Raw genomic sequence first — 15282 nt, 5'->3', positions numbered from 1 at the left:
TGAAAGGAATCTTAATTTGAACCTGCTGCTTCTTCTAGCTACTATCCTGTTTCTTTCCTTCCTTTCATATAGTTTCCCAGGTGTTCTTATCAGTTCATGAAAAAAGGGAAAAAAAGAAAAGAAAATTTCCAGGTAATTTTTTTTTTTTTAAAGAGACAGAGTTTAACTCTGTCATCCACACTGGAATGCAGTGGTGTGATCACAGCTCACTGCAACCGCAAACTCTCAGGCGCAAGCAATCCTCCTGGTTCAGCCTCCCAAGTAGCTAGGACTACAGGTGCATACCACCATGCCTGGCTAACTTTTCTATTTTTTGTAGAGATGAGGTCTTGCTATATTGATTGCACAGGCTGGTGCAAAGGTGAGTGGGCTACAATCTGCCTTCTCTTTTTCACTCTTCGTAAATCTTCTTAACCTTTTCTGAGTTTTTAATCTCTTTCCCTGCTCTGCAGCACATAATACTGTTGATCACCCCTGGAGTTGAAAGGTCATAATGGAGTTATAATGAAGGTCAGTGCAAATGTCAGATATTATTGTTACCTTATCATTATTGAAATACTGGCCTCCATCCTGTGATCCAAGCATGTGGCATAGTGTGGAAGCTACTATACTAAGATTCACAAAACCAGATTCTAATTCTAACTAGTAACAGTGAGACCTAGGGCAAGTTACTTGACTGGGTTAAGCTACATTTTTCGCATCTGTGCAATGAAAATACCTCTGCCCACCTCATATGTTGCTGTGAAGATCATATTAAGTAATTATATAAGAAAGTACCTGGAGCTGGGCACAGTGGCTCACACCTGTAATCCCAGCACTTTGTGAAGCGGAGACAGGAGGATCACTTGAGGCCAAGAGTTCAAGACCAGCCTGTGCAATATAGCAAGACCTCATCTCTACAAAAAATAGAAAAGTTAGCCAGGCATGGTGGTATGCACCTGTAGTCCTAGCTACTTGGGAGGCTGAACCAGGAGGATTGCTTGCGCCTGAGAGTTTGCGGTTGCAGTGAGCTGTGATCACACCACTGCATTCCAGTGTGGATGACAGAGTTAAACTCTGTCTCTTTAAAAAAAAAAAATTACCTGGAAATTTTCTTTTCTTTTTTTCCCTTTTTTCATGAACTGATAAGAACACCTGGGAAACTTTAAATCATCACACAAAATGTATGTTTGTATTAATTATACTTTTTTACTTCTTGAATTGCTCCCCCACTATCTTTTCTTGAAATGGTGTTTTTCAGGATGGATTTCATTGTTCTAAGATGATCACCTTTCTCTAAATTCTCTTACGAAAAGATTTCATCCATTCTCCCAGCTTTAACAGTAATACTTTTCAGTTAGACGATTTTATGTATTCTCAGATAGATATTTTAAGCCTTTGCCTTCACCTAAGTACCAATCCTTCATTTTCAATTGCCTATTAAACAGTTTAGTCATTTATCTCTTGTGCATTAGGCACTTTGGAGGATGTAAAGACTCTGTCCCTACCCTTCAGGAACTTCCAGGCTAATGGAGAAGAGATGTACATAAACAAGGATGAAATTAGGCAAAAAATGAAATAAGTCTTAAAAAAGAAGCAAAAATAAAATGCTAAAACGTAGCGGGAATATGGAGGAGGTAGATTTTAATCTGTTTCAGAGGCATGTGGAATTTAACCTGAACAAAATGAGCAAAGAACATGAGTCAAAAATCACCTAGATAAGAAGGGGTAGGATGCAAATGGGTGGTTTGGGATATAGGCAAACCATAGAGTATGTAAAGGGGAAGAGAGGAAAATTTGAGGGCAGATCAGATCAGTTCTAAAGATGTGCTGTTTTCCCCTCAATACACCATATCTAAAACCAAGTTTCCCTGCTTATATCCAAACAATGAATTACTTTCCACTGTTGCTTCAGATTGCAGCCTTACCTAAGTCTTTGGCTCTTAACCAAATGGTTGGCTCACTGTGTCTGACACATGCTTTGTACTCTTCTGAGACCTTGCTTTGCACACTCCTTTTCCCTCTACCTAAAATATTTTACCTCTGTTCAACATCTCTTCAGTTCTTTCCAATTTAAAAATCCAGTTTGAATTGTTCTTCTATCAAACTCTTTTCAGGACTTAAGAGTCACTTCTTTGTCTTCTGATATTTTTTAAAGCATTAATTATATGCTATTTTGATTTCACAAATATAAAGTGCCTTATTTTGTTGATTATTATCCTAAACCATTACAGTACTTAAATTTTGCTGTGTTATGTAACTTATCTCATGTTTATATTTTGCCTCTCTGATTACAGTGTAAACCTTTCAGAGCAAAGACCATGTATCTCATGTATCTTTGTGTCTCCCACATTGTCTAATATATAATACATATATACACATAGAATTATGTCTTTGGGCCTGTTTTATAAATTATAGGCCTAAATGAAAAACATTCTTACTAACTTTCTTATGAGTTACTTTCTGATTAAGAACCTGTTTTTGACTAAAAATTGTATCTCTTTAATTTATAACTTTTCTACTTTGGTGTGTTTTTCTGTCGTCTTCTCTATGTTTGAGATTATATTTTCTCCCACTTGATCAGAAATAGAAACAGTTGAATTTGATAACTCATAAGAAATTCCTAATCACTGAAAACATCTATGTGGGTGTCTTAATATCCCTTGGTCTCTGTCCTAGAAAAATCTTAGATTTCTTTGAGATAGCATCCAAAATTTGGATTTTTTAAAATATTTCAGATGACTTTTTTAGGTAAGTTTTATTGCTTTTTTTAATAGGTATGGAAAAGTTGAGGCCACTCGCATATTGTTAGAGAAAGGAAAGTGCAATCCAAACCTTTTAAATGGACAACTTAGTTCTCCACTTCATTTTGCTGCTGGAGGAGGACATGCTGAAATAGTACAGATTCTTCTAAACCATCCAGAAGTTGACAGAGTAAGTATTTTCCAGGGGTTTTTTTTTAATGTTCTAGCAGTAAATAATAAGTAATGCTATCTTAATGACACTAAAATGTTCAATTGTACATTTGACAGGTCAGCTAAAAAATAAAAATAAATTCACTTGCCTTATAGAATAATATATGAGTGGTACTTTTGAACATAAATTTTTTTAAAAATTTTGTAGTAATATATACCTCACACAAAAATTACCATTTTAACCATTTTTAGATGTGCAGTTCATTGGCATTAAGTAAATTCACATTATTGTGCAACCATCACCACTATCCATCTCCAGAAAAATTTAACTTCTTTTCATTTTATATTCTGTTTCCCCAAAAATACCTTGAAAAAGGAAAAAGTTTTCCACCCATTTTCTAGAATTTATAGTAAAAAGTATTTCATAAAGGGGGAAATAATAGTATTAATACTATTGCTATATCTATATCAAAACTTTTAAAAAACAATCTCATTATTGCTTTGAGTCTTTTATCTTTGGCAATTTTTATTTTAAGTATAGTATGTACTAAGTATGGTTAACACTTGAAAAGAGTCTATTTTTTATGAAACTTTGATTAGTTGAATGACATTTTTGCCTTAGAATACCATATATTTGTAATGCCTTTTTTCCTCCCTCCGCTTCTCCTACTTCTAGCATATAACAGATCAACAAGGAAGATCTCCATTAAACATTTGTGAAGAAAACAAACAAAATAATTGGGAAGAAGCTGCAAAATTGTTGAAGGAAGCCATTAACAAGCCAGTAAGGATTATCTTCATAAATTGTTAGAGCCAAGTGTAGTATTTACATTAATAGATAATTTGAGGATCAGTGGTAAGAGTGGAAAGATGAATGAATGGCTGGCTTCTTTACTGCTATAAAACCTTGTAGTTAGATTTCATAGGTATTAAACTTGTTATCATTCCCTCATACTCAGATACCTACTCTTGCATAATAAAATAAAACTTAAAAAATTAAATAAATAAAACTTCCAAAACACTTAAAATTAATCTAATTTCCAGTTGCATAATCCCTATATTTGATGTGCTAATTACACATAATTTTAATCTATTCATTGGACCATTTCCCTCTTCTGAGGTCTTTTAGGCAACATTTTATATTTTTAGGTGAAAGGATTGCACATTATTCCCTAATTTGCTCTCAGCAAGTTAGTTTTTGTATAACAGACTCATTTTCTTCCCCAGAAAAATAAAATAGATGATTTCCTAGCTCTTCTATTCTGCTAATCCGACCTAGCCTTTTCATCTAATTATTCCTGAAATAAACTCATAAATCTAATTCTGAACACATAGCTATTAAAAGAATGTTGTATTAAAAAGAGTAAAGTTTAATTTATAATTAGCTCTGACATAAAGATAGAAAAGAATTAACAATTAGAAGAAGCTCAGTTATGCTTAAAAGTTATAGTGATGATAAAACTAACATTAATTTAATTTTTTCTTTTTTGAGACGAGGTCTCGCTGTGTTGCCCAGGCTGAAGTGTAGTGACTATTCATAGGTGCTATCATAGGGTACTACTGTAGCCTGGAACTCCTGGCTCAAGTGATACTCCCACTCCAGCCTCCCAAGGAGCTGGGATAATAGGCATGAGACACCACACCCAGCTATGATTAATTTAAAAACTATTTGAAAACTTGCAAACCAGATCAAAAGATCTATCTATACCAACAGATAAAGGATAAAAGCCTTTATACCAACAGATCTAACCCATATACCTAAGCCTTTCCTTTTAGACAATAAAATTTGTTGAGTAGCTCTGTGAATTTAATATCATAAGATGCTGAAAGTGGTAAGAAACATATATGATCTCCGCCTTTAAGGAATATCGCACACATACCACATACTCATACACATTTTGTCAAAACACTATTCCAAGAGCAGAAAACAGAGTCAAGGAAATAGATAAAGCAGTACAGGTATCCTTATGTTATACTTCATTTCAATTTTCTAATGTGTAGTTTTAACACATTTTTATCCCTGGCATAATTTTTATATTGTGAATGCATAAGATAAGAGGACTCAGGTACTTTTATTCAAAATGAACTGGCCGGGAAGTTATTTGGAGACATCATTTGCTTCTGATAACAATAAAAATTTATTAAGAATGCCACTAGTCTCTAGGATTTTCTGAATTGGAAGAAGGGAACTGGCCCAAAGTTCACTGTTTGGTAACTTATCTGCAAAGTCTCCATTACAAATTCCTCTTAGGACAAGTTATTGCTGGTACACATTTCTATAGTATGATTTGTGACCCACTAGACTCATGAAATACTTAACTAATGCTGGATTCTCTCCTATGATGTTTACATTGTACGTGAAAGGCTCTAAAACATCCTCTCAGAAGAATTTGAAATTCAATGTTTTTTAAAAAAAATATTTTCTTTAGTTTCCCAAACTGATTTGACTGTGAACCATCCAGAGGAAGAAAACTTAAATAATGGAGTAAAATGTTTGGGTTTTTTTTTTTTTTTTTTTTTGAGACAGAGTCTCGCTCTGTTGTCCAGGCTAGACTGCCATGGCATCAGTCTAGCTCACAGCAACCTCAAACTCCTGGGCTTAAGCAATCCTTCTGCCTCAGCCTCCCGAGTAGCTGGGACTATAGGCATGTGCCACCATGCCTGGCTAATTTTTTCTATATATATTTTTAGTTGTTCAGCTAATTTCTTTCTGTATTTTTTTAGTAGAGACGGGGTCTCACTCTTGCTCAGGCTGGTCTCGAACTCCTGAGCTCAAATGATCCGCCTGCCTGGGCCTCCCAGAGTGCTAGGATTACAGGCGTGAGCCACAGCGCCTGGCCTAAATGTTTTTAAATATTGCCAACAGAATCTTACTTGAAGCAGTTTTTCTGATATTTTACAAGTCATAAATCTATAATAATATGAAATGAAGTTGAAAGTAAAGTACCTTGTTTGATATGTAATTTTTAAGCAGGTTGCATAATTTATTGTCATTCCTTTCCTAGTATGAAAAAGTTCGAATATACAGAATGGATGGATCATACCGTTCTGTTGAATTGAAGCATGGAAACAATACCACAGTGCAGCAGATAATGGAAGGAATGCGTCTCTCTCAAGAAACACAGCAGTATTTCACTATTTGGATTTGTTCAGAAAACCTCAGTAAGAAAGTTTTTATTCTGTTGTGTGAACCTCACTATTCCTTTTTGGGAGTGGGTTAGTAAACTTACGTATAACGTATGTTTATTCCTGACTTTTAAATTTTGAAATAATACAATGTTCTTCTCTTTCATATAAATTATTGGTGTTCAAACTGCTGAAACAGGTAAGCCCCTGGGCCACCATTCCTTCCTTCATTCAAAGCATTTTTTAAGTAGTAAAAAGCAACATTTTTCTTCTCTGGCAATGGCATCTGATTTGAGTACCATTAAATGTTGTGCTCATACAATTTGGCTTTATTTTCAGTGCTCACCTCAAAATAATACAGATATTCTTTTTTCTTATATTAGTTTTTAAAATCAACATTTTTATATAAAATCAGCCTAATGCCATAATAGACTTGTCCCTCAAAGTATTGCAAATGCATAAAGAATTTAATTGATTGATATGACTGGTTATTTAAGGGTTTAATTGTATCTTTTTAACATGAAATTCTACTTACTATGTCATCAAAAATAGGCTATAATGGAATTAGGGATTTTGTATACATTCTATACATTTTCTTTAAGAATTTTCTTGTAATTCTTGTGTTTCTTTTTTTTTTTTTTTTTTTTCTTTTTCTTTCTTTTTCTTATGGAGCCAACAAATGCCATCTTGTGTTCTTAAAAACAAGCAGTAAACTACAAATTGGGTAGTAATACTGATTAAAATAAATATTTAGTTAAATTTAGACCTTTAATTTGTGAATATTAAGCACTTAAGTGCAGACAGTTTAATATAAAGTTACTATGTATTGATATAATTGATTTTTTTTACATTATCATTTATAAAAGAAAAGATGTTTTTTAGGCCTTCAACTCAAACCATATCATAAACCCTTGCAACATGTTCGTGACTGGCCAGAAATACTTACTGAATTGACTAATTTGGATCCCCAAAGGGAAACACCTCAGCTTTTCCTAAGAAGAGATGTGAGACTTCCTTTGGAAATTGAAAAAAAGGTTTGCTTGGAAATCTTATTTACAGTTATTTAAATGCACAGAACCTATTGAGTTTCTATTGTAGGCACTAGAGGCAGAAATTGTACTGTTTCTGTAATAGGAGGTTTTACCTGTTTTTCTGTTCAATCCTTACATCCCTGTGGTGAGTGGTAGAGTTTCAGTTAGTCTACTTACAAAGCCCTTGGTTGGTTTTTTTCATTTCCACTCCCATTGTCTTAAGAATACAAAAGAAATAGGGAAGTTATCCTAAAGACAATAAGCAATTAGATGGGGGAGAAAATTATACAGAAAAAAAATTCTTTTAGAATAGTTAGAAAGGAAGTACAGTGTCAAGGATAAACTTAATAAAGGGCTAATCAGTTGTGTAAATTTCAAAGGAAGAAAGAGATACATTGGTGTGGGAGAGAGCAGAAAAAACATTCTGGGTAGAGAAGATGATATTTGCAAAGGTGACATGGAATATATTCTCAATACTCAGTAAGTAGCTGTTCTTGACTCAAGCAGAGAACTTTATAGATAGCAAAAAATGAGAATAGAATTTACATTTGATAAGAAAGTCTGTTCTAGAAAAGTATGTTTGAATTTGAACTACTGTAAATTTTAGGGAAGAGGTGAGATAATGCCATAGAAAGGATGAACAGACAAGGGAGAAATCTAAACGAGAGATTATAACAACTTAAACTAGGTGTGATAATCTAACACAGTGGTAGCTGTGAAAACTGAAAAAAAAAATTGTTCCAAGGTCTCACCACATTGATGAAGAAAAAATTACAATGCATTTCATGATTCTTTATACAAAAGAATATTAAACATAGACAAATTTTAGCACATGAAAATTTCAACAGCCATGTCCAAACTTGGTAAATGTTTTATATATAACTGTTTATTATCCCTCTTATATTGTCAAGCTAAAGAAAGATTTAGTCCTCTTAGCCAAAGATGGTGGGATTTACATATATATTTGTATGAATTTACCAAAGACTAAGGTCTTGATTATTTGTTAAAAATAGAATCACATTAACAGAATGAAGTCCGGGGGAGAACCCACATGATAATCTCAATTGATACAGAAAAGTCATTTGACAAAATCTATTACTCATTTATGAGAAAAGAAAAAAAATACTCTCGGAAAACTATAATTAGGTGGGAACTTCCTCACATGATTAAAAACGTTTATGAAAACCCACAGCTAAGATCATACTCATTGGTGAAAATTGAAAACTTTCCTCCTAAGATCGGGTACAAAATAAGGATGTCCAGTTTCACCACTGCTGTTTAACATTGTACTAGAAGTTGTAGCCAGAGCAGTTAGACAAGAAAAAGAAATTAAAGCCATCCAAATTGGAAAGGAAAAAATAAACCTATCTCTATTTACAAATGACATAATCCTGTATGTAGGAAATCCCAAAGAATTCACAGGAAAGGTACTAGAACTAAGAAACTAATTCAGCAAAGTTTTAGGATAAAACCTCCACACACAAAAATCATTTGCATTTCTATACACCAGCTATGAATAATCCAAAAAGGAAATTAAGATATCTATTAAAATATCATCTAATAGAGTAAAATACCCAGGAATAAATTTAACAAAAGAAATTAAAGACTTGTACACTGAAAAGTACAAGACATTGCTGAAAAACTAAAACCCGAATAACTGGAAATCCATCCCCATGTTCAAAGATAGGAATATTTAATATTTTTAAGATGTCAATACTTACAAAATGATCTACATATTCAGTGCAGTCCCTAACAAAATGCCAGCAGCCTTTTCTGTAGATACGGAAAAGATAGTCCTCAAATTCATATGTAATTGCAGAGGGCCTCAAATAGTCAAAACAATGTTGAAGAAAGAATGATAAAGTTGAGGGATTCACATTTCCCAATTTCAAAACGTACTACAAAACTACAGTAATCAAAACATTGTGGCATAAACATATAGACCAATGGAATAAAATTGAGAGTTCAGAAATAAAACCATATATTGATAGCCAATTGATTTTTGACAAGGGTGCCAAGCCCATCTCCTGGAGAAAGAATAGTCTGTTCAACAGATGGTATAGGGACAACTGCTTTTCACATTGCAAAAGTATGAGATTGGACCCCAACCTCACACCATATACAAAAGTTAATTCAAAATGTTATCAATGACCTAAATATAAAAGCTAAAACCATAAAACTTGTAGGAGAAAAACATAGGGATAAATCTTCATGACCTTGGATTTGACAGTGGTTTCTTACATATGATACTAAAATCATATGCAATAAGAAAAATAATAGGTAAGTTGGACTTCATTAAAATGTAAAACTTTTTTGCATGAAAAGACATTATTAAGGCTACCTAAAGATTTGAAGAAAATATTTGTAAATCATGTCTGATAAGGGCTTACTATCCAAAATATATAAAGAACTCCTACAACTCAACAATACAAAGACAACCTGATTAAAAAATGATCAGAGGACTTGAATAACATTTCTCCAGTGAACTTACACAAGTGCACTACAAGCACATGAAAAGAGGCTCAACATCACTAGTCATTGGGAAAAAGCAAATCAAAACCACACCAAGAAACCACACCCACTAGGATGGCTATAAAAAACAAACTAAATGGAAAATAACAAATGTTGGTGAAGATGTAGAGAAATTGGAGCCCTAGTACACTGCAGTTGGGAATATGAAATGATACAACTGCTGTGGAAAACAGTTTGATGGTTCTTCAAAAATCTAAGCATAGAATTATATGATCCAGCAATTCCACTGCTAAGTATATGCCTGAAAGAATTGAAAACAGGAACTCAAACAGGTACTTGTCTGTCACTTCACTGTTATTCATAATAGTCAAAAAGGTGGAAACAACCTAAATCAACAAATGAATGGACAAACAAAATGTGATACATAAATATACAATGAAACATTATTCGCTCATAAAAAGGAATGAAGTTATGGTACAATAAGGATGAACCTTGAAAACAATAATAATTATGTTTAATTATTAATATTTAATTAATTAAACATTATTAAATGAAATAAGCCAGACACAAAAGGACAAATATTGTATGATTCTGCCTATATTAAGCAATCTAGAATAGGCAAATTCAAAAGTACAAAAAGTAGACTAGAGGTTGCCAGGAGTGTTGGGTGAAGGGGTAGGAATGAGGAGTTATTCTTAATGGTTAACGAAGTTTGTGGTGAGTTGTGGAAATAATGGTGACGGTAGCACAACATTGTGAATGTAATTAATACGACTGAATTATACACTTAAAAGTAGTTAAAATTTTAAAAATTTTATGTTATATTTATTTTACTGCAGTTTTAAAAATATGTATTAGGCCTGTAAGATCTGCATGTAATCTAAGTAGACTCAGTCTATCTTCCTTCTTCACCCAAGTAATATTTTAAAAGTTGGCTGGTAGCTGCAATGATAATACTTGGATGATTAATCAATTACATAATTGTACTATAAATAAAGTGGACTCAAGTAAAAAGGAAGCAAGACTTAGGAAATTCGTAAGTTCAATCAGAATATCATGATAATCTGGTACAATAGTTGTATTCTTTCACTCATTATATAATTAAGACATTCCTAGGCCGGGCGCAGTGGCTCACGCCTGTAATCCTAGCACTCTGGGAGGCCCAGGCGGGCAGATTGTTTGAGCTCAGGAGTTCGAGACCAGCCTGAGCAAGAGGGATACCCGTCTCTACTAAAAATGGAAAGAAATTACATGGACAGCTAAAATATATGTAGAAAAATTAGCCGGGCATGGTGGCACATGCCTGTAGTCCCAGCTACTCGGGAGACTGAGGCAAGAGGATCGCTTGAGCCCAGGAGTTTGAGGTTGCTGTGAGCTAGACTGACACCACAGCACTCTAGCCCAGGCACCAGAGTGAGACTCTGTCTCAAAAAAAAAAAGACATTCCTATTTCTACCATCTAATAAATAATAGAATTGTGCTTAGTGGTTGGCATCATTCTTTTCGGATGAAAACAGCTGATTCATTGTTGACTAAAATTGTTACTATCTAGTCAAACTCTTCAAATTTACTAAGTCAATTTTTATTACAAAAATATGCTTCCATTCAGTGTTTTACTTTAACATTTTATTTTGAGACATTTTAAAAACCATGGAAAAGTTGAAAAGTATTACGATTCATACCATATATCATTCATTAGATTCACTAGTTAATATTTTGCCACATTTGTTTTATCTTTTTTTTTTTCCTTTGTCAACCATTTTTAAGTGAGTTGCGGGTATCATGGCACTTCATCTCCACATATATTGGCATGCTTTTTCTAAGAATAAGGACATGTCTACAATCCACAATATCATTTTCAACCTAATAAAATTAGTATTTCTATAATAACATCTAATATCTGCTCCAAATTCAGATTTTTCCTAATTGTTTTTAAAAGTTTTCTATACCCCTCAACCTTGGAATCTAATGAACGCTATTTTTAGTCTGCTTTTTTTCCCATGAAATTCTGTTTCATTTTTTAAAAATTTTAATAGAATATTATAAGATGGAAAAATAAAATTAGTTATATGACAAAAATCATTTTTACCATAAGCATGTGGGATCATTGTGAATGACATTTTGAAATACTTTATTCATTCAGAAACTTTATAAATGGGATTATTTCAAAGTAGAAATATACTCTGCAGGCTAGCATTTCTCAATCTTTATTACTCTTATTGGATAAAGTGAAACTAAAGTTTTTAAAACTTAAAAAAAACTACACTCTCTTTTAATGTTATTTGAAAGTGCAACATCTTATAGTCAAATAAAATTTTAAAATGTTTTAAAGCAAGCCTTTATAAAGTACATATGTCATTCTGGGAATTAACACACTTTTATCTCCTTTGAAGTTAACTACTATATTACATGAAGCATAGGTAATAGAAAAGTGTTTCAGAAATATAAAGATTTAGATACAGTTAGGCTAGAAATCATCCATATTCAGAAACTGAGGAAAATATTATTAGACAGTAAATCAGGGGTTAGCAAACTATAGTCTATGGTCATATGCTGCCTGCTGCCTATTTTTGTATATCCCACAAGCTGGATTTTTATATTTTTCAATAGTTAAAAATAACCAAAAGAACAATATTTCATGTCGTAAAAATTTTATGAATTTTAGTATCTGTGTATAAGTTTTATTAGAACACTGCCATACCTATTTGTTGATGGTTGATATATTGCCTACGGCTGCTTTTGTGCCACAATTGCAAGGATTACATGGTTTACAAAGCTTAAAATATTACTGTCTGGCTCTTAAAAAAAAATTTACCAACCTCTGTTCTAAAGCAATAACAAATATATAGCTTTTGCTTTTCCCATATTATACGATGACAAGTTATATGTTTGTAAAAAGAAATTACAGCCTAATAACCAAATTATGCTTTCTTTTCTAAGATTGAAGACCCATTAGCAATTCTTATTCTCTTTGATGAAGCCAGATATAATTTATTGAAGGGCTTTTATACAGCTCCTGATGCCAAACTGATAACATTGGCAAGTCTTCTGTTACAAATAGTTTATGGAAATTACGAAAGTAAAAAACACAAGCAAGGTTTTCTAAAGTAAGTATTTAATACAATGCATGCTCTTGTGTTATGTTTAAGATTCTATTTAACCAGGAAAGTTAAAAAATGTTATTAAAAAATATTTATACATTATATTGGTTTCGAATTATATAATTCAAGACATAGGATAAGAGATAAAACTATAATAGTAAGGCTTTCTTGAAGTTATAGTCTCCAAAGTTATTTTTCTTATATTTGACTATAGTTTGATATACTTTATATTTTTCTATAATTTATATTTCTTTATGATATGTTTAAATAAGTTCACTAAAACCTGACTTGAATATGTAGTAAAAAAATTTTATAAGGCAGATGCACTTAAAAATCCCACCATAAAAATTAGTTTCATGTTCAGTCTTTCAGAGAAAACACAGAGACTTGAGTACATCTATAATTTGTTTATTGTGGTTTTCAACTTTCAAAAATATTTCCTGGTTATTGAAAGAAGAAACATTTCTGTAAATTGATAGTGTTAGGATTGTGGCTTTTGCTTAAAATTTTTGAAGTTCTCTGATATTTTACAACATAGTAGTTTAGAATTTAAAAATTATGTTACTTAAAGTCATATGTGACAGAATGATTATTGTACTTTAGCTATTAAAGATGATTTATTTAAAGGATGTTGGCATGTGTGCTTACAGTGAAGAAAATCTAAAATCCATTGTACCTGTTACCAAACTGAAAAGTAAGGCACCTCACTGGACAAATCGAATACTTCATGAATACAAGGTAAGCTGTTTAATAGAAATAAACAGGCATTTTATAGCCTCGTTGAAATTTTGTTACACTTAAAACCTAATAGAATAGACAACATCTTTAGATCCTGATTTTTTTTTAATATCAAGATCACAAGAGAAAAAGTACTCTTGATATAATATGCCATAAATTAATTTTTCTGTGGGGGCAGCCTTGATTTTAGAAACTGTTTAGTTGACCTATATGAATTATCAAAGTTATGTTCTCCTTTCACATCTCTTTTTATTTTTGTTTTACCGTATTTGTTTTTAGAATCTTAGTACAAGTGAGGGTGTCAGTAAAGAAATGCATCACCTTCAGCGCATGTTCTTACAGAATTGTTGGGAAATTCCTACATATGGAGCAGCATTTTTCACAGGACAGATATTTACAAAGGCAAGCCCCAGCAATCATAAAGTCATCCCTGTGTATGTAGGAGTGAATATAAAGGGACTTCATCTCCTCAACATGGAAACTAAGGTATATTTTCAGCGCTTTTTGACCAGTTAAATCATATAATATCTAAAACAACAGTGCCAACCTACATGAAGAATCTAGAAGTGGCATTTATAAAACTATTCATTGCAACTTCATTCATTAGAAAAAATGAGGGGGAAAACTAAATGACTATCAGTAGGCGATTAACATACTGCATTTCTACTTTGGAATATCTTTCAGCCATGCAAAAGAATAAAGAATATTTTTGTGTAGAATGATCTCCAAGATATATTTAGTGAAAAAGTAAGGTGCTGAAACATATGTAATGTGCCACCATTTGTATAAAAATGGGAGGAAGTGAAGACTATCTTTACATAAGTACATGTTGCTTGTGGGTGCATAAAATACTTGAAGCCTTTTGAGAGGGGAACCAGGAAACTGGGAACAGGAGGTAGGAGGGAGACTTTTAATTATATACCTATCTTAGTTCAGGCTGCTATAACAAAGTACCATATACTGGTTGGCTTATAAATAAAAGAAGTTTATTTCTCACAGTCTGGAACCACGAAGGTTGAAATCAAAGCGCTAGCATGGTCAGGTTCTGGTGGGGGCGTTCTGGGTTGCGGACTGCTAACATCTTGCATCCCCTCACATGACAGAAAGAATGAGAGAGCTCTCTGGGGTCCGTGTTATAGAGGCACTAATCCCATTCATGAGGGTTCCATCCTCATGACATAATTACCTCCCAAAGGCCCTATCTCTTAATACCTTGACATTGGGAGTTAGGATTTCAACATAACCAATTTAGGCAGGAGGAACGCAAACATCCAAACCATAACAATGCCATTTTATACCTGTTTTAATTTAATGTTTTAATTATGTGATTACACTACCTGTTTGAGATATCAATTAGTTTTAAATGAAAAAATAAAGATTAAAAAAAGGGAAATATGATATGTGACACAAGGGCTTCACTTTGAGAATTAGAATTAGTTATAAGAACCTTTTGGGGGGCAGGATGAAGTGTGCAAAGGATTGTGAATATCCACCAGAATCCTTCAAAGCTTTTTTTTGTTTGTTATTGTTTTTGTTTTTTACATGGTTTTTTATTGAGACGTAATAATTGTACATATATATGGGTTACATGGGATATTTTGATACATGCTATAATGTGTAATGATCATATCAGGATATTTAGCTATCCATCACCTGAGACATTTATCATTTCTTTATGTTAGGAACACTTCACCTCTTCTAGCTATTTTGAAATATATAATAAATTATCTATAGTCACTCTACTATACTGTCAAACACTTGAATTTATTCCTTCTAACTATGTTTGTATCCATTAACATGATTAACCAACCTTTCTTTATCCACCCCCCTCAACCTTTCCCAGCTTCTAGTAACCATTATTCTACTCTCTACCTCCCTAGATCAACTTTGTTTGTTCCCACATATAAGAGAACATATAAT

At 32.8% G+C, this 15282-nt stretch overlaps 1 protein-coding gene across 4 annotated transcripts in view; it reads left to right on the top strand.

Moving 5' to 3' along the window:
* Positions 1-15282, top strand: part of KRIT1 (KRIT1 ankyrin repeat containing) — a 42296-nt gene that overhangs the window by 15456 nt on the left and 11558 nt on the right. For all 4 annotated transcript variants that reach the window (XM_045564676.1, XM_045564675.1, XM_045564674.1 and 1 more), the window contains 7 exons: positions 2757-2913; positions 3571-3678; positions 5900-6056; positions 6903-7054; positions 12464-12630; positions 13275-13362; positions 13642-13848. In XM_045564676.1, the coding sequence (XP_045420632.1) occupies positions 2757-2913; positions 3571-3678; positions 5900-6056; positions 6903-7054; positions 12464-12630; positions 13275-13362; positions 13642-13848 (1036 nt within the window). The remainder of the gene's footprint in view (positions 1-2756; positions 2914-3570; positions 3679-5899; positions 6057-6902; positions 7055-12463; positions 12631-13274; positions 13363-13641; positions 13849-15282) is intronic.

Source organism: Lemur catta, chromosome 11 (genome assembly GCF_020740605.2).
Source record: "Lemur catta isolate mLemCat1 chromosome 11, mLemCat1.pri, whole genome shotgun sequence".
NCBI classification, from domain to species: domain Eukaryota; kingdom Metazoa; phylum Chordata; class Mammalia; order Primates; family Lemuridae; genus Lemur; species Lemur catta.
This window is presented reverse-complemented; position numbering and strand designations above follow the sequence as displayed.